Source organism: Denticeps clupeoides, chromosome 10 (assembly GCF_900700375.1).
Source record: "Denticeps clupeoides chromosome 10, fDenClu1.1, whole genome shotgun sequence".
Lineage (NCBI taxonomy): Eukaryota > Metazoa > Chordata > Actinopteri > Clupeiformes > Denticipitidae > Denticeps > Denticeps clupeoides.
In genome coordinates this window covers 20,441,197-20,465,491 of record NC_041716.1, presented here as the reverse complement: position 1 = coordinate 20,465,491, position 24,295 = coordinate 20,441,197, and the positions used below count along the sequence as shown (strand labels likewise).

Below are 24,295 nucleotides of genomic sequence, written 5' to 3'. Positions count from 1 at the left end.
TCAACTCCAGCTCATATAGAATAGATCCAGTGCTAACTCGATGTCTTTAGAAGTGGACCTTTAGTGACTCAGGTCCCAAGGCCTTTTCAGGTTCCAGTTCTCCCTCACTCCTCTCTGCTGGACAAAGATCATGTAGTCTGCTTCAGTCATCATGGGTCTCCTGCTGTTCTCCACTCACATGGCACCAGGACAGGCCGCTTAATCCATCCGTCTCAATTCCTGCTCACTCATGACTTATTCATACTGTAAAGCATCCAGCATCTGGACAGCCTGAGGAATTATCAAAAGTCTGCCTTGATTCCCACATCTCCAGTGTGGAGAATGCCAAGTGCATGGATATCAAACAATGTTTACATGAGAGAGGCACTTTAAACATAATTCTGCAGCACCAAGCTGGCGTTAAAAGAGCATTGTCTGGAAGTATGACGCATATAATCAAGATGAACAGGGAGATCCAAAAGTTGGGGACAAGCCCATTTGCAAGAAGTGCTTCAAAGGTGTCGCTATAAAAGTGAGCAGTATGACAAACATAGCAAAGCATTTGAAACAAATTATACGCTAGTAGTGTTTCGAGAGGGCAGTGAAGTTTTTCAAACATAATATAAATATTTATATACTGTTGAAGTAAGTTCATTTGGAATGTCACTCTTACATGTCTTCAAAACTTAAGAGCCCTACGTCTAATTAGCTTTTACTTACTACTTGGGGGATGGACATTCTTTCCGATTGTTTAGGGCATCTGGAAAAATGATTGTCCAGAGAAGAAAAGGTGAGCACTATCACCAGTCTTGTCTTGTGCCAAAAGTAAAGCATCCTGAGACCATTCATGTGTGGGGTGGCTTCTCATCCAAGGGAGTCAGCCATGAATGGTACCAAAACATCCTCCAACAGCAACTTCTCCCAACCATCCAAGAACAGTTTGGTGAAGAACAATGACTTTTTCAGCATGATTGAGCACTGCACCATAAGGCCAAAGTGATAACTAATTGGCTCTGGGAAGAAAACATTGAAATTTTGGGTTCATGGCCAGGAAACTCTCCAGAACCTTAACGAGAACCAAACCAAACGAGAACTTGTGGTGAATCCTCAAGAAGCGGGTGGACAAACAAAAACCCACATATTCTGACAAACTCCAAGCACTGATTATGAAGGAATGAGTTGCCATCTGTCAGGATTTGGACCAGAAGTTGATTGACAGCATGCCAGGGTGAATTGCAGAGGTTTTGGAAAAAAAGTTCCAACACTGCAAATATGGACTCTTTGCATAAACTTGATGTAATTGTCAATAAAAGCCTTAAAACGCTTATAATTATACTTCAATACAAAACAGAAACAACTGACAAAAAGATAAAAAAACAATGAAGCAGCAAACCAGTATTTGTCATACCAGGAAACCCCATAAGCCCAGCTGTCCAGTACATTATTGATCTGGATAATCTGGACACGAGTGTGATTCCACATATCTACAGTGTAGAGATGGGAAGAACAATGCCTTGAAAAGAAAAGTTCTAATCTAACACAGAAGATACCAGATTACTGGATTTGGGCTCATTTACAGCCCACTAAGGCAGTCATCTGAGAGAAGGAAAAGAAAGTCCTGGTGAGGTGAGAAGCAGATGGATGGACTGAAAACGCCTGGCCCTCGTAGGAAATAAAAAACAGGCCCCTGGGAAAACCAGACCAGGCATAAAAATTATTAAAAAGAGTGAGTCCAATTACGAACTTGAAAAACAGATCTCCTCAACAACATGAAAAACCAGGAGGATGAGACACCCCACAGGTAGATGACAAACATCATTAGAGGTCACAGTAATTTCCATTTAACACAAAGGGGAGCCCTGTAATTTCCAAAGTGGAGGTGAAAAGGCCACAACCTGGAAGTTAAGTGTTATAAAGAGGTGACTGAACATGTAGGCAAAATGAATTATATAATACTCAATACACATTTTTTAAACAAAGATTTATTCTATCACTAAGGAACACAAAATGAAAATAAAAAATCAATCCCAATCCAGCCTCTGTGTGCGCGTGTGTGTGTGTGTGTGCACATGCGGTCTTGAATGCAGCACAAAGCTGGGAAGGAAACTTGCTCTTCCAAAATCTCCTTTCTAGGAATGTTTATATTTGTAGTCATGGTGAAGAGAGCAACTGTCTCTTTGAAGAGCAGAAAGAATGTGCAAAAAGAATTCTCGCCACCTCTGCTCCAAACCCCTGAGAGACACTCACAAAACAATTATGATGGAACCAAAGAAGAAAAACCCCTGACATAATATATGCCAGTTAATGCTGTGCGCTCAATTCATAAAGAAGAAACACTATAAAAGGCCCAGGACATAGTAGTATTCAAATTCTTTTTCGGTCATGTCCCTTTGTAATTTGTCATCTTAAAAATCTTTTTCTTTTTTTCTCCACTTTTCCCCTAATGCAAGAGGCCAACAATAGACATTATATCAAGTCCTACCTGATCAGAGACTCAAGGATGAGCGGTGATGGGCCCTTCTGGAACTCCAGCTCTTTGTAGTGCAGTGCTTTAGCGTAGGCACGACACTTTGCAGCTCGCTCACCCAGCAGCACAATGCCATTGTCGTCTCTCAGAGGAAGTGGGCCCTACCATGGCAGAGCATCTTTCAGTATACTGAATTTTGTGGCACAAAAACTGGTAACAAAAATGTTGGGGCAGCAATACAATGTGTAGATTCGCTGTTCTGTAATTAGTCAATTCTTAAATAGGAATTACAACAGGAACGCTATTGTTGGATCGCTATTGTTAACACCCACGGCATCTGCAAAAAGCCTTGGAGTTTGGATAGATAACAAACTGAGTTTGAACCATCATGTTGCTGCGATCTCCAGATCCTGCAGGTTCACTCTCTACAACATTCGCAAGATTCGGCCTTTTCTCTCACAACAGGCTACGCAGCTCCTCGTCCAGGCAATGGTCATCTCCAAACTCGACTACTGTAACTCTCTCCTGGCTGGAGCCTCTGCAGTCACCATAAAACCACTCCAGATGATCCAAAATATGGCAGCCCGTCTCATTTTCAATCAGCCAAAATACACCCATGTTACACCTCTTCTTACCTCCCTCCACTGGCTCCCGGTAGCTGCTCGCATTGAGTTCAAATCCTTGATGCTTGCCTACAGGGCTGTAAATGGAACTGCGCCCTCCTACATCAACACACTACTACCTAGATACACTCCTGCACGCTCTCTCAGATCGGCAAACGAAAGGAGACTAAAAATTCCTTCTTCACGGGGTCTCCGATTCCAATCATGTCTGTTCTCCGTTGTTGTCCCTGGCTGGTGGAACAACCTGCCCTCCTCCACACGACTAGCCGAGACTATCACCACTTTTAAGAAGAAGGTGAAAACCCTCTTATTCCAAAAATATTACAGACAAATTTAACACATACACATGCATACACATTGAACAAACAAATACAAAATGTATAAATACATTATAATTTTTCTTAGTCTAGCACCCAACACTCTCCGAGCATGCTCTTCAATGACAAGTCTAAGCCTTATCAGGGCTCTTAGTTTGTATACTTGATATTCTATAGAAATCGAACAAGAATTGCTGGTGTCTTCCCATTGTAAGTCGCTTTGGATAAAAGCGTCTGCCAAATAAAGTAAAGTAAAGTAAAGTAAAGTAATATGGGCACCAATTCTAACAAGATATAGACAATAGGTTTTATTTACACCATCCAATCAACTACACCTCTCACCTTGTCACTATGTTCCATGAACTCAGCCAGGTTCAGGAGGGTCTGTGTGACCTCTGCAATGTCCTGTGAGGTCAAGGCCAGCTCAATGCTGCGGATCAGCTCATCTTGCTGATCCTCACTCAGCTCAGACCAGCAGGACAGAAAGGCCGCATTGAACAGGTCCCTGTAGTGACATACAGCGCGCGCACACACACACACACACAAAAATGGAAATGAGTTCTCTGCATTTAACTCATCACCAATCATGAGCAGTAAGCAGCCATTAATGGCACCCAAGGTTCAGTGAATTCGAACAGACTACGCTCTGGTTAGAAGTCTACTTCCTTAGCCGCAGGATTAGTTCTAAAAGCAGGGAATTTATTTGGCTATATTGATTAACAATGTAATGTTTCCATTTTCAGTAAGTTAAACACTTTAAATACTTTATTGGTCAATAGGTCACTGGGGTCAGAGCACTGAGTCAGCTCTGGGCCAAGTGTAAAGATGGAGTGAGATTGATGAGGGCACAGAGGTGCTGGAGGTGCTACCTGGCAAGAGGGATGTAGGTCTGGGCCAGGGACCAGCAGGAACGCAAGGCAGGGGAAGACGATTCTTTAAGCAGTACCACACTCAGCCTCCGCAGCCACTCCAGCCAATCATCCTTCGACACCTTCCTGGCAGCGCCCCATGCCTGTCCAGACAGGGGGGAAAAAAAAGCTCATTACCCAGAATCCTTCAGACGCATAACTCAACACAAACAGCTGCATGGACCAGACTTTCCAACAATGGGCTTCGGAACTGTAGAACTTTATTATGTCTCTTATTGAATGTACATTCCTCCCTTTGAATAAAATTGCCAAATGAACGTGATCTAATCATTATTAGTTTAGAATACTGACTCCACTGCAACATTCATCTGTGGCACTGTTCAACGTTTTCTATGCAGATTTTTCTCCAGCCCATGGTGGAAACACTAATCTCTCGTGTCTAATAATTCACAGGCGATGACAAAACCAGCAGTGGTGCACAGCTGGGTGGTGGAGATGTTTTCTTTTCATGTGAGAATGATGAACGCTAGCAGAAAGAGAGAGCGATACCATGGAAGTGACATGCAAGAGGCCACAACAGTGAGCTCCTTCTCAAGAGAAAGAAAAGAAAGGACTGCCAGTGCACTCCCATAATGCTAAACTCTCACAAGAGCATTATGACTTTAAGTGGGTGTACTTTGTAATGTAATATAATATATGCAATGTCCCCTTCTTAAGTGCCCAAAATAAGAATTTGTATTTTCACAAGATTTTGTTAACATTTAGTACACTGTGTTCATATTCATTCCACTGTTGAAACAGCAATTACTGCTTAGTGCTGTACCTAGGTATAATAAGTGGCCTAGTGGTAAGGAAGCGGACTAGTAAGTGTAAGGTTGCGGGTTTGAATCCCGAACCACCAAGGTGCCACTGAGGTACTCTTGAGCAAGGTACCATCCCCACACACTGCTCCCCTTTCATGGCTGCCCACTGCTCACCAAGGGTGAAGGTTAAATGAAGGGGACATATTTCATTATATGCACCAAGTGCTGTGCTAAGAGTATCACAATGACAAAAACATGAATTTTAAACCAGTGGACTTAGTGGACATAGAAACTGCAAAACTGAAAAAAAAAAAGGGTGACGTTTGATGCCGCTCACCTTCTGCAGAGCAGTAGTGCTCACATGGAGCTTCTTCATGGGGCCCGATTCGACCGGCCCACTGACCAGTGCGTCTCCCTGGTTACTGCGGAGCTGCCGGTGCTGAAAGACCAGAGGGTCCTCCTCCTCTTCTGCCAGCGTGTACCCCTGAGATGAACAGGGTCAGGACTAAATGGTACATGGCTTGACTCCTTCTGATTTTTCTGGGTTATGAAATATCAAGTCCAACATTACTGTGTATGTCAAGGTTATGTAGGAGCTTAATGGAAGCCGGCCATGATCAGTGAAAACTAAATTATGTATGAATGTATATTACATATGCAATGAGGACTTCAAGATCCTGTGAGGTTCATCCATGTTATTTTTCCTGGCCATGGGACCAAAATATGCATCCAAACATCATAACAATAAGCACCATCATGCGTTACGGTTAGTTTGGCTGTCAGTGTAACAGTGCACAGGAAGTATCATGTGCTGGAATGCAGCCTAAATGTTCCCTGGGGGAAGCCAGCCATGTGTTGGGGTTACATGTCTGGGTTCACTGCTGAAAAAAAGCAACTAAAAGAAAAACAGCCAGCACACAACGGTCCAATTGTTTTAAATGCAACACTCCACTTGAAGCAGACGTAAATCAACCCTGTCAGCTTACAAAGATTGCCTTAAACTTTAAAAAGATCTAAATAAATTCAGTGCAGGATTGAGAGGCAACATACTCCATGTTATAGTAGATTAAAAAAACAATAAAATAAAAAAAAAAACGAGGGAAAAAATAGCAACGAACCTTGACAATCCGACAGATGAGAACATCATAGCGCTGATGATTGATTCTGTGCTTGAGCATAACTTTGTTGACCATAGGAATGAAGATCTGGTACTGTGGGATAATAAAGTAAAGACCCTTGATTACTTTACATATGGGTCTCATCATACAAGACATTTCAAGTTAACTTTTGTCATTAGTGCTCAATAACTACATAGTGCTCCATAGCGGATGATCACAGCTTTCCACTGGGAATAAACTAGTGGTGGGGCAGCAGATGAATGTTCAGATAAACAGCAGGAGGTTGCTTTACAGAGGTGACCTCATGCATCCCAGCTGGATACAGAGAAGGATCCAGCTAACTTTAACTGGACATCCCTGCCAAGGACATCCCGGTAGTGGTGAGGTGTTGTGGAAAAGACACGTGAGTCAATTCTGGCCAAGCATTAACTGCTACCTTTTTGCCAAGCTGGAAAACCAAAGAGGACAAGGTGTCCATGGCAGTGCTGCGCAGCTCTGGTGTCCCATCCAAAGTGCGCACAATGGGGTGGATGATACGGGAGGCATAATCTGTGAAATCCAAAGACTCAGTCAGCCTGTCTAAAGTCTCCAAGGCGACCCTGCAGGGCACAGAAACAAAGCACAACAGATGCAATGAGAACACATGACTCCACTTAAAATACCTCTTAAGAGTCCTCCAATCAAATCTCACAAAACAAAACATTTGTACAAATCTTACTAAAACAACTCTGTTAAACATGGAGCATTTACTACTGTGAATGGGACATTTTTACTCGCCACTGTCACCACAGGTTTGGTATGATCCAGACACTGCTGTAAAGTTGCTCTGTGACATATAAAACTGAGGTGAACCTGAACGCAGCACTGAATGAATTTTATATAAAAGTGACAAGCTGGAAAAATAGTGATTATTCATCTATGACTTCAAATGACAGAGTTACTGGGAAATGCTATTCCAGTATACAACTCTCCTCAAAATATACTCAACACATCTGCAGGGGAAAAGCACAAAATTGGTTTAAACCAACATCACAAAACCTAATGCTGAAAGTAACAGAGGTTTTCACAAAACCAATAATCTGTTTTCACTTCCTAATCTCAGGCTAAACACAATGAAACCCTTATCTCCATCTGGAGAGCTCAGAAGTTGACTGTTTTGATCACAGGACCTCTGGACATGTGGGTAAATACAAATAGAAAGGAATTACATCACTGTGGGAATACTTGGAACTGGCTGAGTAAAATCATAAAAGCTGGACAAAGACTTACTTGCGGGCTTGTAAAGGAACATCCGGTGCATCAAAAAGCTTCACAATGGGGGGCAGCAGCAAATGAAGATAGTCGTCAAGGTTCGCACCAAACAACTGAATGGCATTGAGGAGCTATGAAAACATACCAAAGCCTAGTATTAGACAGGTACCCTAAAACCAAAACATATCAACTTCAACTATGAGCAAGTACTGTTCTTCTGGTTTTGATTTGGAGAAGTTTTCAGTGTGAGATCTACAATATTTCAGAATCATGTTCCAACACCCACCAAATTCTGGCACAGAACGTTCAAGGTCTGTAAAACACCTTCTTTGGCCCTGATAAAATACCAGCTGGAAATTAATCCTGCTGGCCTATAATGGCCCATATTCAAAAGCAAATCTTTTAATAAAACAAAAAATAATTTAAAGAATTGATTGCTTACAGAATTAATTTTCACAGTCATCTCTGGACACTATCATGGTGCATTTGTGGGAGAAAAGTGGATTATTCACTGCAGATAACACAATCCCAGTCATTCAGAAAAGTAGCAGCCCTGAACCAGCACCATTCTCCACTCCAATATCCAAAAATCAAATCACAATTATTGGCCAAAAAACTACACGACACACTAAAAGTGCATTTGTCTTTCTGAAAAAAAGCATGTGGAAGAAATTACATAAAATGGGGTTAAACTAGCATTTTTATTATAGGGTACTAGCTAACAGTGAACTCAGTAGGGTTAGCAGGAGCAAGTAGTAATGTCTCCACCAGAGTTCAGAGAGGCTTCCAGAGAGAATTAATTAACTCACTGCAGCATACAAACCAGGCGGAGTGGACTTACACATCAACAGTTTTATTATAACATACCAAAACAGGTACAAGGAAAAACAACTGATTAACCATAAACCGGGTTATCGGCAGCCAAGACATACTAATGTGTAAAAAGAGCTACTGCAGCAAAATCAGAGCTTGCTGAAACCTTTCATTCTGGTTATGACAGAAAGGTGTTAGAACACACAGAGGAGCACTGCTGGCTGCGCATTGGGCTGCATAATGACAGACCACCAGAGTAGCCATGTGGACCCCTGTCCACCACCAAAAGCTCATACAATAGGTACATGAGCACAGAGGAATGAAAGTATGTGCCCTAGTTTAATAAATCACAACTACTTTAGATCACCTAGAGGCCAGTGAAGGCAGTGTTGTACTGTGAAAGCTTGCATTGAGAATTAAGACATTTAAATTACTGAGAACAAAGTCCAGTAAATGCTGGAATAGGGCGGCCTGATTTTGCATTACTCTGCAACAGCCATATGCAGTAATTTAGTTCACCGTGAAAGACTGAGCAGAGAGATTTCTGGCCAATTATGGGAGTTCAAAGTGTTGACATTTCTTCCAAATTCTGCAGGTTTCAATGCAATCAAGTATCTGTGGTGTATACTGGAAGTTTGATCTATGGAGGTTTACAGGACTGAAAGACATGCTGTATCTGCTTTGTACCAGATATCGTAACATACCTTCAAATATTGCCTTGTTTATTAATCTTTCTGAGGCTTTCAAACGTGTGAAGCATTGCAGATGCAGATTGTATGTCTACGCCAAACATTGTGGTTGGTGAATGGTGTTGATAACGTAATTTCCGCAAATGACTCCTCAACTTCTATAGGCAGCTCTCCTAATCATTAGCATTTAAATTACATTGTAGGACTAGATCAAAGTGGCTGCAAATCTGCACCAAGGCTGAAGTTTACAGTATTAGTAAAAATGAAGTGTTTGTCATTGTTTTCTGCGCCTGGGGAGCAGTGTGTGGGGTACTTTTCTTTAGTGGCTTCTGATTACAGGGCTGATTCCTTAACCGCTAGGCCACCACTGCCCCACTGTCTTATTGAGGACCAATAAGACTGATACAAAAGCAAAGAAAATTTTCTAAGGGACCTTTAAGAAAAAAAACATTTTAAACACTCTAATCTCTTACCTTAATGGTGACACTTCGGCCTGTGCTGTTGTCATGCATAAAGACTCTGAGCATGTGAGGGATGAGTTGAGGCAGGTAGAGCTTGAACTCCCCGCCCAGGGCAACAACAATCTGCTCAATCAGCAGAATAATGGTGTTCTGCATGGGGTTGTTCGGTGTCCAGTACTCCTACAGGGAAAATATCAACATAAAAGAGTAGACTTTGGCACAACCATTACCCAGCACCCCTACATTTTCTTTAAAAATGTGAGAAGTATGACCCAGATTCATGCTTAGACTTGCCTAGCAGCAAATAACTTTTTCAGACTCGCAAGCAGAGTACAGCCAAACATCCCATTGAGTTTAAGGCTCACAGAAATAGGTCAGGCTATGCAGCACGACTTCCATGGCCTCAGCTTCAGAGCTCGTCCATCCACCTGACACCACTTCAAAAGGCTAAGCCTCTGGGCCACTCAGCCACCCATTTCGGAAAAGGTGACAGAACTGGATCGGATTATGACAGATGAGAAAACAGTGGAAAAATAGGCAGAGGCGCCTCATTAACAGGTCTTTCTCACTAGAGAATGAGGGTTGAGGCAGATGCAGAGCTCTGCGTTTTGGTCTGAAGATTCCAGCACCCACTCCCACTCCTCCTATGGACTGTGGACAACCAGTGGAATCTAATACTCAGGCCTAATTTACTATTCTGCCTCAGGTGTGGAAGCCAGGGGTGGACAGTAAAATTATATATACACTCTGCTTAAAGGTTCATAAGGAGTGGGCTAACACTACAACTGCTGCATTCTTCTTCTTGGTGTGCACAAGTACTAAGGCACTAAAGCACGGAAGAAGAAAAAATAAAGCAGCACAAGGACTGTTTTTCATCTCACACTGCAAGTCAAGAGGTTTTAAATGCTTTTCATGAAAACAAGCCTAATTAGGAACGTGATGTTTTGTAGAAATGAGACCCAGCAGAGGCAGTGAGGTTCACTTACTCTGATGAGGGTGAAGATGTCATCCATGTAAGGCCGGATGTGGATTTTGACAAAGCACACCACCATTCCCATCTGCTGGAACAGAAACTGAGGAGGAGAGATAACAGGTATGACCGGAACAAACCCTGATTGCTGATGTGTCAGCCTGAGTTCATTCAAGGCTGAGCTCCACTCGGAGCCCAGATTTTATACATATCCATGGGCCAAGGCCAAAATAAAGTCAGTGAGAGTCGTACATGTCAAGTTTCAACAAATCCAGAACCGCAGCCTGCTATTCGTTAAAATGCTTTACAAACCTGCTAACAATTCCTTTATTAACATTTTTTTCAGATATTTTCTTACACAAACTGTGCTATACAAAATGAGCTACGCAATCTGAGCTCCCTACCTAGCTGGCTATCTAAAAATATGTATATTTTGTAGAATCTAATTTAGTAGAACAGAGAGGCAAGAGGGAACTTGTGTTACCTCTCTTATGCTGGCATCACACACTCGGATGACGTTGAGGAAGGTGGGCATGACCTGAGGCAGGAACTGAACACACTTGAGCCCCAGAGACTTGAAGATGAAGGTGACTGCCTGAACCACCATGGTGTGATGATTAGACAGGGAGGGGTCCCTCAGAATCCGCATCAGAGTCACTATGGCAACGGCTGGGTAGAACTCGTCCAGGGGCAGGTTACCCATGTTCACCAGCATTTCACTGGTGCTGTAATCAGCTATAAAGCACATATACAAACATCCATTATCTTATTCCCCAAAGTTGGAGGTTTTCGTCTGCCTGTCTTTCCCAGTCTAATAAAGCCAGTCCATTTTATGAGAAAAGACTAAGAACACAGAGGGAGAAATGGATGTCTGGGATTCCTATTTAATCGTCCTTGTGCAGGGACGATGCCATGAGTGTCTAAAACCTGGAACATTCCACACCTTCTCTTTAGTCTTCACTGTTTTATTGAAGGATCCCTGGTAACTGTATCACAGGAGATCTCTAAAATGTATAACTGTCCTGCTGAAGAATTACAATCCTGTCTACAATCTTTTTTTCAAACCAGTAACCAAATACATGAAAAATAAGTGTAACACATAGTAGTTGTATTACTGTTTGTTGCAGCCTCTTCATTCTTTATTGCATTTTTTTTAATTCTCAGAAATGATAGTGACTTCATTTTGTTATTGTCCTGCCCTACTGCACCTTGTAATGTTGGGGCCAAATAGGACAGACTTTTAGCACATGTGTAATTCAAAGTGTAACACGCACTAAAACAGATTCAAGTCTGAATTCTATTCTGAAGTCTGCTCAACACATCATCACCAAGTGAGTGTTCCACTGAAATGCTTGGTTTAGTCCCAAACAGGCCAGTGACTGGACAGAGTTAAATGCAGTTCTTGGCTTCTGAAGCTTCCAATGAAGCATCCAGTGGTGATGTGGTCTCAACATTCCCACTTCAATGGATTGTAAATTCTACAGTCAGATGGGCCACACATGCTGCCCCAGAAACCGGCAATGTGATCTGCCTGGTTGAGGATCTTTGATCTGTATGAAATGTAATCAAAACTAATCAGAAATTCGATCAGTAATAGGCTCCATAAAAAGTCTGTACTAATATCAATGCAGGATCATGAAGTGCAAAAGAGAGACAAACCCTATGGTGATGGTCCACTGGCATACCTCAGCTACCCTGGAACCTGAGAAACCTCTAATGCAAAGTTTTCCAAAGATAAGAGGGATATTTGATTTCAACACATGTAAATGTCCAACAACCACCGAAAAATGGTAATTTTACATTTACAGAATTTGTCAGATGCCCTTATCCAGAGAGTACTACAATCAGTAGTTAAAGGGACAGTCCCCCTGGAGACACTAAGGGTTAAATCTCTTACTGAGCGACACAATGGTAGTAAGTGTGGTTTGAAGCTGTGACTCCATGGTCTTCTGGTTCATAGGCAGGTGTGTTACCCACTAGGCTACATCCACCGTAAAATTTAATAAAATAGTAAAAAGATCACCTATACCTCAAATCCCAATCCCTTAAAAATGGTTGTGTGCCCACTGGGGTCTCAGTTGGCAAGTGATGAAAATGGACAAAAAGTTTAAAATCAAAGTGGGCGATGAGACTAATGTTGATCTCAGACTACAGCAGGCACAGACGAGGCAGCTCCAGACATTCACCTCACTCTGTAACCTCATACCTCAATGGGGAGTTATTCTGTGAGGCCACCCTGCAAAAACTATTAGAGGCCTTCCAGATACATGCAATGGGCTTAACTGAATGCCACAAACTAGGGAGAGATTGTGTCTCAGTGGATCCATTGTCTCATTTGTTGTTCTAACCAAGACAGCCAAGCTCATTTCATATAGTCCTAGAATAATAACACATTAGATATATGGCTTCTTTGCTACCATGCAATAAATTTACATTTACAGCATTTATCAGACGCCCTTATCCAGAGTGACTTACAATCAGTAGTTACAGGGGACAGTCCCCCTGGAGGAATTTAGGGTTAAGTGTCTTGGCTCAGGGACACAATGGTAGTAAGCAGGATTTGAACCTGGGTCTTCTGGTTCATACGCGAGTGTGTTACCCACTAGGCTACTACCACCCTAAGTATTATACCTCAGACTCAAGAAGACATGATTTGTGGCAGAATGGGTCCTATTTCTGTCTACCACTTAGGTACAAACCTATTCGCTATGATAAGGGAGTAAGCAATCATATGTGATCAGTGTATCTGTTCTTTAAAAAAAAAAAAAGTGAAGAAAGGGTGGAGGTAGAAGGGAAAAGGGAAGTATACATTAATAAGTTCACATAAATTAAGTCAATGCAATGAAGTCTGTTTGACATGTAAGGCTGGTAAAAGAATGTCTATTTTTTTGGCAAAATGCTATGAATGGAGAACTTTGTCCAGGACAAGACTTAATCCATGAAAAGAAAACTGACCCCATGCCAATCTGCTACTAGGCAGGGACACAAAAATACAAAGGAAAATAGCATACATTTCATATGAACAACCTTTCAAAAACAAACCAGTGTGTAAACTCTGGACTACATATTAAACAGGTCCACATCTTTTTTTACTGATTTTTGTCTGACTTGTGTCTGTTGTGGAATTCCATGAGCTTCACACCTATATCCGTGAAGCTTAGAATTAGAATATTATATTCATCAATAGAATTGCCTGAGTATAATTTGGGGTTTGGGCTCCCAAGCAGTGTTGCCAGCTTGGGCATTTTTCAATCAGTATTGCAGGAAACACACCTTTATTTATAATAGGTAGTGAAGAACCAATTGCACTGTATGCTACTCAAAGTTAAATACTTATGAGAATTTGTGTCTTGGTGCATTTTGAATGATACAACCACTAATCTTGGAAAAACTGATCATGATGCACTGCGTGTAGCAGTGTTGTACCTGGTCATGTACATGCCCAAAAGCACACATTGTTGTTATAAGAGCGCATAATTCTGAGCACAAAACAGTGTAAGCACTAGGAGTGTGAGTGCGTATGGACTGGCTGCACAGAGGAACAGTTTTGTTTTATATTAATCCATTTTTGAGTTAATCATTATTCATTACATTTACATTTACGGAATTTGCAGACACCCTTATCCAGAGCGACTTACAATGTGCTTTCAAGTTACCATCGATGAAGAGATCAATTCCGGTTCACTTAGACCCCCAACAATGAATACAATCTTTTTATTCACTCTGTTGTAGATTCTGTACACAAGTTCGACAATAAGAAGGTTACAAGTTAATCTAAATATTCTTTAAAGAGGAAGGTCTTGAGCTGTCATTTGAAGGTGCTCACTGACTGAGCTGTTCTGACCTCGAGGGGATAGTTTATTCCACCACCGAGGGGCCAAGACGGAGAAAAGTCTAGATGAATGTTTCCTTTTACCTTTAGCGATGGAGGGACCAGGCAAGCAGTACTAGAGGCTTGGAGTAAACGAGGTGCAGTGCAAGGTGTAATAAGGGCTGTGAGGTAGGATGGGGCTACTCCATGTTTGGCTTTGTAGGCCAGCATCAGTATTTTGAATCTGATGCGTGCAGCTACTGGGAGCCAGTGGAGGGAACGTAGCAGAGGGGTGGTGCGGGAGAATTTGGGAAGGTTGAAGATAAGTAATTTTATTCATGGTGTTTAGAATCAGTTTGAGTTATTTAACATTTTAATACTAAAACCACCCTCAGTAATGTATACTTACATTAAATTAATGATTCAAATGTATTTTAAATAAATTCAAATTATTATAGTTTATTTCAGCTTTTTTTTTGAGGCTCTGTTTTTCAATTATATTTGGTTTCCATAAATACTTGCCATGGAAAGCACATAGCTTGTTTTACTGGCAAATAGCTAATCGTTTTAATTTAACTACGTTCACAATTATTATTGTGAACTGCTTTTTACATGCTAAAAAATTTAAGGATGAAAGTGGGCAGAACTTACCAGAGTCCTGGCTAGACTTTGATTCTGACAGGCTGACAGCAGAAGCATCTCGGGATTGGTCAATCATGCCAATGTTGACCTTGTGCTTGTAGGGGTCTAGCGCTCCTAGCAGTCCCAGCACACGAATGGCCTTAGAAAGAACAAAGATTAAATGAAAAATCAAATGAGATGATAGCAGGTTATATCAATTTCTATATTTCTCAAGGAGACATTGATTTTATCTGTGATGTGGATTGAGGGAAGCATAATACTCTATCTATTAAATATGACAACTTCAGCTATTTCTATGATGCAGATAATCTTCTAATTCTAAATGTTTTTGCTCACCTCTCTTCTGATTCCTTGATTCTGTTCAGTCTTTAGAAAGTTCAGCAGCACCTCCAGTAGTGATGGGTACTTCCTGTAAGGCTCAACAACATATCCGGTGCTGGCTACTTGCTGACCTAGTGTCCACAGTGCCACCTGTTGGCACAAAAGTGAAGTGAAGGTCACACGGTGACACGGTAATACAAAGCAGCACAGCACACGGTGCACACAGTGAAATTTGTCCTCTGCATTTAACCCATCACACTTGGTGAGCAGTGGGCAGCCATGACAGGCGTGGGGACGGTGCTTTGCTCAGTGGCACCTCAGTGGAGTAAACGAGTAAACTTGGCAGATCGGGATTCGAACCGGCAACCTTCTGATTACAGGGCCACTTCCTTAACCGCTAGGCCACCACTGCCCCTTCACAAAAGTATTCCAGAAAGGTCAGTATGTACTACTCCCATAATGTGTTCTCATACATTAGCACAGTTGGTAACATACTCCCCTATAAACCAGACAACCACAAAGCCACAGGTTCAAAGCCCACTTACTACCATTCTGCCCCTGAGCAAGAAATTTAACCCTGAGTGTCTCCAGGTGGACTGTTCCTATAACTACGAATTGTAAATTACTATGATAAATAAATGCAGATAAATGTAAATAGTAAAACATTGATAAACTGGATGTCAAGAAGTCAGACAAAGGCTGAAATGGCTTGGGTTTCTTTGGATAATTGGGGGCCACAAAAATGACTGGGATTGAGAACGCAAAGAAAAAGGAAACTGAGCATTCAGATTAAAAAAAAAAAAAAAAAGATGCTTCATTAAATTGATTACAATATTAATTACAATGACCATGGGGAGCAACAGACTGCTCCGAAAGCTTTTGTGTTATCCTACATCTAAACGCTGTCCAAAAAAAATCTCAAAAATACATTTAACATGAGATACATACAGCATACAGACCGGCTCTGTTGATAAATTAATAAATCTGTATGCATATGCTGTTGAAAGCCTATACCTGTCTCTTGGCTAGGGAAGATGAGTCCTGTAGCATGTCCATAATGATGGGGAAAAGCTCATCCATCCACTTCCTCATCTCGAGTCCACTGACCTGAAGACAGTCCACATACAGTTCTCATGCCAAGATGTCACACAGTATCGATATACAAAAACATCAATACAACCAATCTATATCCTCATGCCTGAGGAGACACACCCAGAATAAGTAAGATGTTCCACACCATAGAACTCATCCTTACTTGAGCCAGTTCACCAATAGTAGCCAGGACACTGATGACCACTCCTGGGTTGGGGTCTGGATCTTTCAGCTTCAAGATCAGTGCCTGACCACACAACAGATGAATAGATAAAAAAAAACATCTCTCCTTCTACACCACATTGGTATTCTGGAAATATCTTATTATCTTATTCCCAAATGTTTTGTACAATTTAATTTTACAATTGTATTTAATCTTGCTTTCAAGTAAATACTTATCAATCAATATTATTGATTTTTCCTAACACTAAATTATATGAGCCTGTTTTTTTTAAACAAAGCAAACCAGTAAATGGGTAGCTAAGTAACAAAATATAAATATATGGTATTTGGTAGGGGTGTTACAAAATATTGAAAGTATATCGCAAGTACACATGAAAATCATATGTGTTTATTAACATCATACTGATTTTTACATTTTCTTTAATTTGCACAGTGTTCACTGATTATAACAAGTGTGTGTGCATATGCACTTTATTTTTTATATTTACATTTTATATTACATTTCAGCTCAGCCCTTTACAAGCACCACACCAGCCATAGATAATTGACCATGACTTAAATATCTTATTTTCAATCTTATGCAGTTTATGTTTTGGTGTCCAATAGATCAGTGTTCAAATGAAAAGAGAATAAAGTTAAAATTCAGTTTTGAGTTATGTTGTTCTGGCTGAATTATTAATGTAATCAACCCAGATTGTACACATCAGCTCTGTTTTTACATTTTCATTGAACTGTAGAATATCAAAATATGCACAGTTCCACGCCAATACCCTTAGTATTTGGTACTAAGTACCAAACCCTTAGTATTTGGTATTTTCAAGAACACTCAGAAAAGAGGCTCTGAAATACCTTCAGAATGGGCTCCATGTATGGTCGTATGAGCCTTGGAGCATTGGACACCAGGTGACCCAACATGCGAGCACTTTGCTCTTTGTTCCTGCCCACTCCACTGTGTTCCAACTCAGTCAGGATCTTTGGGGAAGCAAATCCAGATATTTAGAATAATTAAGTAAACAATAAATTACATGCAAAGAGCCATACAGTCATAGAGTCATTGTGTTTGCACTTAAGGGACATCCAGCAATAAGCACAATTTATGGAAGGTAAAAGGATAACATCAACATCTACCAGTAATATAAGCATCCAGTCAATAAGAACAGTGCTGAATTTCAAGCATGACTGCCCCCTACTGGTGGTAAATGACTTTCACTCTCGGGTGAGTTGAAAGTGAGGTGAAAGTGAAGGAATTGTCATTGTGATACCACTGCAGCACAGCACAGGGTGCACACAACAAAATGGGTCCTCTACAATTTACTTGCCGGGATTCAAACTCACAGCATTGGGCATCTGAGGTCAGCCGACTAAGCCCGTTGGTGCCAAATCAATGCAGATTTCTGATTTATTTTCAAGTCACCTGAATGAGCATCTTGCGCAGGAAGGGCATGACAAATGCAGGATTCATGCTGGACAGGCGGCCAATAGTGCAGATGGCCAGTTCCCGGATTTCAAAGACCTCATCATTAAGAGCCACAAAAAGAGCTTGCAGGTTCTCCGCCTGTGCCAGATGGGCATCAAAGCGCTCATCCAGGGAGGCCAGGACACAGTAGCGAATATCAGGGTCTGACAAAAACAAGCAGGCAAACAAACTCTCTGTGTCATTACCCTTTCCAAACTCTCTGTGTCATAATTAAATCTACATGTCATTTAGTTAACAGTATGTATTTACTTTTAATGGCCTGTAATGTGTTTAGTTGTCATTTGCTAACAAATGCCAGAACTGGAGACATTCAGCAGCCACTCACCTGGATCAGTGATCCCTACCACCAGAAGCTTGCTGAGAACATCAGCCACCACCTGAACCGCAGTCTGACTGACCACATGACCATGTCCACTAATCAGGTGGATGGAGGGGGTGAGAAGGCGGGAGCAGGTCCGGGCTGCTTCCATCCGGATCTCCTTGTGTTCACTGTTAAGGAAGTGGTCTGCACAGTGGCGCACAAACTGTGTCAGGGAATGCCCTGCATCAAAGGAGACAAAGGAGGATCTTAGGCCATAATATGTCTGATTCTGTGAAGATAAGGAAGGATTGAGGGTACTCTTCTGCAGTCAGAGCTGAGAAACCAGTTCACTGTAGATGAGATGGGTACATACAATATGTGTGGGCATACAAGTCAGATTTTGTCTCATGAGTCACCTTCAAACTCAAAGCTGCCCAGGGTCCGCAATGCGAGAGTGATGCTACCGACATCACTGGCCTCTGGAATGTTGGTGAGGCTGGGGGAGGCCAGCTGATGTGCCAGGCCCTTGGGCATGCCTGGGTGACGCAGGGGCTTGTGCATAAGAACCAGAGACAGCATCTTTAGTAGCCCATCCTGGATGTCCTTTTTCAACTGTGGAATCTGACGGCTCAGGTCATACAACACTGCCGTCAGAGCTGGGCTGAAGAGAGGAAAAATCAGCAGTTTGTTGCAGTATTTTCCACTGCATATAACCTCGTCCAGATATTCACTGTACTTTCTATGCAGTAAGTCAGCCATGATGATTTAAAAAAGCTCATAGTTAAACGTTACACCAAGGTTTCAGACCTCAGCCCCACTGCCAGCATGGGCTCCAGCAACTCCTTGATGTCCTGTTGGATGCTGGGTCCCATAGCTCTGGACAGCATGCTGATACAGGTAAACACTGTGGCATCCACCTGCACGGTTTTCTGTCTCCTACACAAAAACAACATTTCTAAATACAGCTTGCACTTTGCTCTACACAATCTTTAACTATAGCAAAGTAATTACAAACTGGCTCAACAAGGCCACTCACAAACAAGGTCATGTGTACTGGGACTAGGTGAAGAGGATGGGAAGAAAAGCATACTTGTGGGCAAAGTCTTTGGGTGGTAGAGCTGCCTTGATAATCTCCAGGATCTTGGAGAGGTATGGCTGGATCTCAGTTCTCACAGCCACCACCAGCAGGCCCAGAGCCTGGAAGCCAGCAGTGCGTTCCCTCTCCTTCTTCAGACAGCCCAGCAGATGGCTCATGGTGTCTGACAGGTACTGATCTAAACCACACAAAGGAGGAAAAATGAAAAGAAATAATCACAATTACAAATCAAATGCACTATTATTTCAGATCCAGGTACTTTACTTAATTTAACAATAACATGCCATTGTTAAGCACACAAGGAATTCTGCTCAAAATGGTAGGTGGAAGTATTACCTGTAAAATTATGAGGCTGAAAGGCTGCAAGGCGAGGCAGCAGATTGAGGATGGTCATCTGTATCAGAGGGTTTTTGCTGGCCCTGTATTTCAGCACCCATCGACACACCTGAGGAAATGCAATCACAAAGCAACTTACACAGTTTCAAAAGACCACCAGATCTTTCTCATCTATTCAATCAAAATCAATCAAGTCAGATGAAACTGATGCAAGAAGGTGTAATTTAGCAAGATTAATGTCACAGGAACTTGTTGTGTCTCATTTTGTCCAATTTGTCATTATTCCTAATGAGAATTCTAAAGGAGCGACAGTTTTAATTTTGTCAGTATCCATCAGCAATCAGTGAACACAACCCTGACCCCTCAACAACCAACAACTTAAGGTTATGCATCATGCTCAGTAACACAATTTGGTTATGATTTGAAGCTGCAACTTTGTGATAATCTCATGGGTAGCACATGAGATTATCATGGGTAACACACTCGCTTATGCACCACAAGACCACAGAAGATTCACAGGTTCAAAGACCACTTGCTACCATTATGTCCCAGAGCAAGTTGCTCTTGCTACTGATTGTAAGATGTTCTGTTGTAATACCACACATGTAAATGTTTCCCTTAGGGACTTCAGCAGACATTGGATGACTGACCTGATCAAAGCGCTCCTCCATCAGCTCCCGACAGTAGCGACTCTCTACCAATGTACTCTTGCAGGTGACTGGTGTGGCCCCAAAGCTGAGGAAGCCTTGTGGTGTGTTGTATCCCAGAAGACCTAGCAGGGCATTAGACTGCTGAGGCTGCACTGACTGGAAACTGGTGAAGGGTGTGATGTGACGTGGTTTGGTACCAAAGCCCATCAGTTCTTTGCAGTATTTATCATGTACCAACTGCTGCTGGGTAATCTCCTCCATCTCCTCACGCATGCGCTAAAACATGGATTAACAGAAAAGTTAGCGAAGCACATATACCACAATACCACAGTCATGTATTATATTTTCCCTTTTTTTCTTCTTCCCATGAATTACTTTTGAAAGGGGTTCCCTATATGCACTGATTACCGACATACAACCTAAACAAAATCTACAGTTCAATTCAATTGGTATACTGCAAAAAAAGTCTGTGCAGAGCAACAGCCCAATAACCATAAGATGGCATCTTCAAAAGACAGTGGGAACAAAATACATATTCAAAGGCCACGTCTCCTCCGTTATCACAATCTTGCCTGTTTGGACTTTCAAACATGGGATATGCAATTGAGAAATGGACAATCCTGATTATTACCAATATTACTCAGATCCCAGGGGAGATGTTTTCTTCTTGAAATTTCCCCCTGGTTTTAAGATTTTGTTTAAGATTTTAATCTCTTAGACCAATATCATTTGAGTTTTAGCAATTCTTTACGCAGTGTGTGGAAGGCTCACCTCTCCCTCCATACTACTGATGCGGACAAGCTCATTCAGAATCAGTAGAGCCCCATGCACCCGGTCATCCCGGTTCATTCCTTTCTCTTTGGCCAGAGTCTCGTCAAAACCTTTTTCTGCCTCATCAAATGTTTGCTATATTAAATAAAAGATTTTCATTAGCACCAGTGTAGGTGAGAAGGAGGTTTACTATTAGTTGTGGGTGATCAATTAACTTGACAAAATTTCATAAAGTGTCATATGAAAAGTGAATGGCAAACACAGACCTTATACCACTGGGGTTTCTGCATTTCCTTCGTTTCTCGTTGAGTAGTCAGGATTAGGCAGGCCCTGAGAGCTGAGACTGCTCCTTCCCGGATGGCTTGCTTGGAGTCCCAAACGGCATAAAAAATGTTATCAAAGAAAGGCTGGACCTGTTGGAAGAAAAAGGTGGGTGCGCTAACAGCCAGCTCACGCAGAACCAGAACCTGGAAAACACACAGAGAGAAAATGCATGAAACGCTTTCATTTTGAAAAACTTTAACCACTGAAACAGACTTGACTGTATGGTCCATACCGCTGCATGGCGTCGACCTTCATTCCTGTCAGCTCCAAGCCACTCCAGGGCTCTTTTCACCTCAAACTCCACATACTCTGCAGTGAAAGTGTCCCCTGCCATGGACAAGTGACCCATCGCTTTGGAGGCCATCTCCATGACGACAGGGTCACTGGAAGGTAGCAGGTTGCGCAGGTAGTTGGCAAATCTGCTGATCCTAGTAGCATTGCCTCCCTCAACTCCGATAAGACTCACTGCATTTAAATCCAGAATGACACAAAAAAGCAAAATATGTAATGTAAGTAAAAAGTAAAAAATTACAGCTATACTGTATGATTGCATTGCATCACATGATTACTCAGAAAACATTTTTTATGTATGGCTTTTTAAACAGTCTTGAGCCATTTCTGTGTATAGGTTATCTGACTGTCAAATAAAAGTATTTTAATCCCAAAATATTTCAGTAATGTCTTCCCCTCCCCCTAAAACAGCAGTCGGAATACTGCCTATCATTAGTATTAAGGGAGTAATCTCAAAACTATTCTTTCCTTGAACATCCACCCACTCACCAGAACAAAATCAACATTGGGAAAATGAATTAGGTATGCAATTAACGGGATGGAGTTGTTGATCACATCAGATCTACCACTTCTTTTGCATGTTTAGGACCAATTCAAAGTTTAACACAAGACACACAAAATCAAAACCATGCCAGGTTGGAGAGTGTTATTGAATGTATTTTTTTTTTTCTTTCTTTTTTCATTATTGTTAAAGTTTACAATGTCAAAAATATGTTGTCTGCTATATTGGTATAATATTCTTCCAATAAAATAAAGTTGGTAACAAAATCTAAATTCACATAATTGACAAATACAAATTTAAATGACACAAATATCCACATCTGTTATGACACCATCATTGAAAAGCTGCTAACAAAATGTAATTTGTTGTAAGATCAGATAAGCTTTCACTATAAAAACACTTGTATAAAACTATTAGGGCAACAAATCAACTTAAATGACACATTTAGCAATTTATTCATTATTATGACTTAAGTTACTAATTGTTTCTGAAGGTTGCCAATTGTTTTCTGAAGGTTGCCGTGATTATCCCATCCTGAACTGTTTCCTAGTTACTATTGCGAAGATTAACTTATTTTCACTGCTGACTAAAACCTTTGACAATAGTGTAAGTTTAGTCAGGTCCAGATCCACTTGATCATACAGGAATTGTGCCATCGGGTATGGATGAAACATTGCTAGATTCCCAATCATTTTGTGGTATGGTGTGTAAACTGTGATTTATCACACTCACCTATAGCAAGAATTCCTCCCTTCTTCTCATTGACATCCGAGCTGGAGACCAGCTCGAATATGTGATGGTTCAGCTCATCGTAGAAAGTGGTGGCTTCATCTTGGCTCAACTTGATTTCAAACACAAATCAGTGAAGATATTTATGAGACTCTCCAGTTCCGTCCGGCATCTTGCTGAGAGGACGTTGTCTCACCTCTCGGAGCTCGGTGGTCACGTAGTGCTGCAGGTCTTTGGCCGCTTTAGCGCGGGTGTCCTCGTTGCGACTCTTCAGGCCGCTGACGAACTGCTGCAGCACCGTCGCTGTACCCGACATGACCGGCCGTGGATCCTACCCGTGGAAGCATCAACACAGCTCACTAACCCGGCTGCTGTAAAGCCACTGAGCACGCCGATTATTACACCTCGATGGCTGTCGCAAAGCTGCCCTCCCCGACGGTTTATCCGGCAGTATTAACAAGGCAGTTCTGTTTATTCGTGCAAATGTTAGCAATGTGCGCTAACCTCTTAACATCATTTTCGCCACATATCCTCGTGCAATGTTGCTCATTATCAGTAAACAGGTTGATTACTACTTAACAGCGGGCGCATTCAACAATGCATGGATGAAACAGAAAAAGCAGCTTACTTGGGAAATTTCGCTATTTTGACCAGCTGCAGAAAGTCATCTCTTTTACCCAGGGACCGTGTTTGAGGAGGGAACGGACAAAGCCCGCCCAGCTGTCGGCTGTCCAACCGTGAACGAGAAAACCAATGATTGGCACTCGCGTTATCCAATAGAAAGAAAGAAATTCTCACCCGGAAACCAAAGACAATGTCGTTTCTGATTGGATGATTTTTTTATATATACAAAAATGATATCCAATACAGTACAAACTCTCTACAAATTCAACATTCAAAACGTATAACCCTCAAAGTACGGGGGAGAGAGGAGTAATCAAGACCCCAATGATGACTGCAACATACAGTAACACATCAAACTTATGCTGCAGTGGGAGATTTGACCCATAGGGGTCATATTGCTTGTGGAGAATATGCATAAATATTTAGCCTATGTTTGTTTTGTTTTGTTTTTCTGTTGTTTCGTTGGTTATGTTCTGTATTGTTCAGTGTTGATAACCTATTTATATAAAACAATCTAAATATAATTGTGTATTTAATTCTTCTGTTCTGTTCTGTTTTGTTGTGGGAAAAATGAAAATAAAAAGTTAAACAAAAAACAAAAACAGTGCAAGAAGACAAATAGGCACAGACCAAAACAGTTTTAAATGAGATATGCTATCATAAACCCTTCTTACATATTCAGTTATTTGAGTGATAGAGTATTGTTTATTTTTTATTAATATCATTATTTCTGAACGTGAACAAAACAAAGGAGATGATTGTTGACTTCAAAAGACAACAGAGGG

General features: G+C 41.5%; 1 protein-coding gene across 1 annotated transcript in view; it reads right to left on the bottom strand.

Annotated features, from left to right (window-relative positions):
* mtor (mechanistic target of rapamycin kinase) overlaps positions 1-23,647 on the bottom strand; it is a 65,198-nt gene extending 41,551 nt beyond the window's left edge. Inside the window, exons 1-28 of the mRNA XM_028992783.1 lie at positions 23,515-23,647; positions 23,083-23,217; positions 22,890-22,998; positions 21,597-21,829; positions 21,307-21,507; positions 21,041-21,175; positions 20,270-20,545; positions 19,620-19,728; positions 19,278-19,461; positions 18,995-19,123; positions 18,604-18,848; positions 18,212-18,427; positions 17,824-18,029; positions 17,259-17,381; positions 16,390-16,473; positions 16,149-16,241; positions 15,150-15,284; positions 14,823-14,952; positions 10,845-11,095; positions 10,377-10,463; positions 9,403-9,570; positions 7,446-7,558; positions 6,613-6,775; positions 6,177-6,269; positions 5,396-5,542; positions 4,256-4,398; positions 3,729-3,891; positions 2,462-2,607 (exon numbers count right to left, since the gene is read on the bottom strand). Coding sequence (XP_028848616.1) covers positions 2,462-2,607; positions 3,729-3,891; positions 4,256-4,398; positions 5,396-5,542; positions 6,177-6,269; positions 6,613-6,775; positions 7,446-7,558; positions 9,403-9,570; positions 10,377-10,463; positions 10,845-11,095; positions 14,823-14,952; positions 15,150-15,284; positions 16,149-16,241; positions 16,390-16,473; positions 17,259-17,381; positions 17,824-18,029; positions 18,212-18,427; positions 18,604-18,848; positions 18,995-19,123; positions 19,278-19,461; positions 19,620-19,728; positions 20,270-20,545; positions 21,041-21,175; positions 21,307-21,507; positions 21,597-21,829; positions 22,890-22,998; positions 23,083-23,202 — 4,202 coding nt within the window. The 5' untranslated portion in view covers positions 23,203-23,217; positions 23,515-23,647. The remainder of the gene's footprint in view (positions 1-2,461; positions 2,608-3,728; positions 3,892-4,255; positions 4,399-5,395; positions 5,543-6,176; positions 6,270-6,612; positions 6,776-7,445; positions 7,559-9,402; positions 9,571-10,376; positions 10,464-10,844; positions 11,096-14,822; positions 14,953-15,149; positions 15,285-16,148; positions 16,242-16,389; positions 16,474-17,258; positions 17,382-17,823; positions 18,030-18,211; positions 18,428-18,603; positions 18,849-18,994; positions 19,124-19,277; positions 19,462-19,619; positions 19,729-20,269; positions 20,546-21,040; positions 21,176-21,306; positions 21,508-21,596; positions 21,830-22,889; positions 22,999-23,082; positions 23,218-23,514) is intronic.
* Between the last annotated feature and the right edge of the window lie 648 nt (positions 23,648-24,295).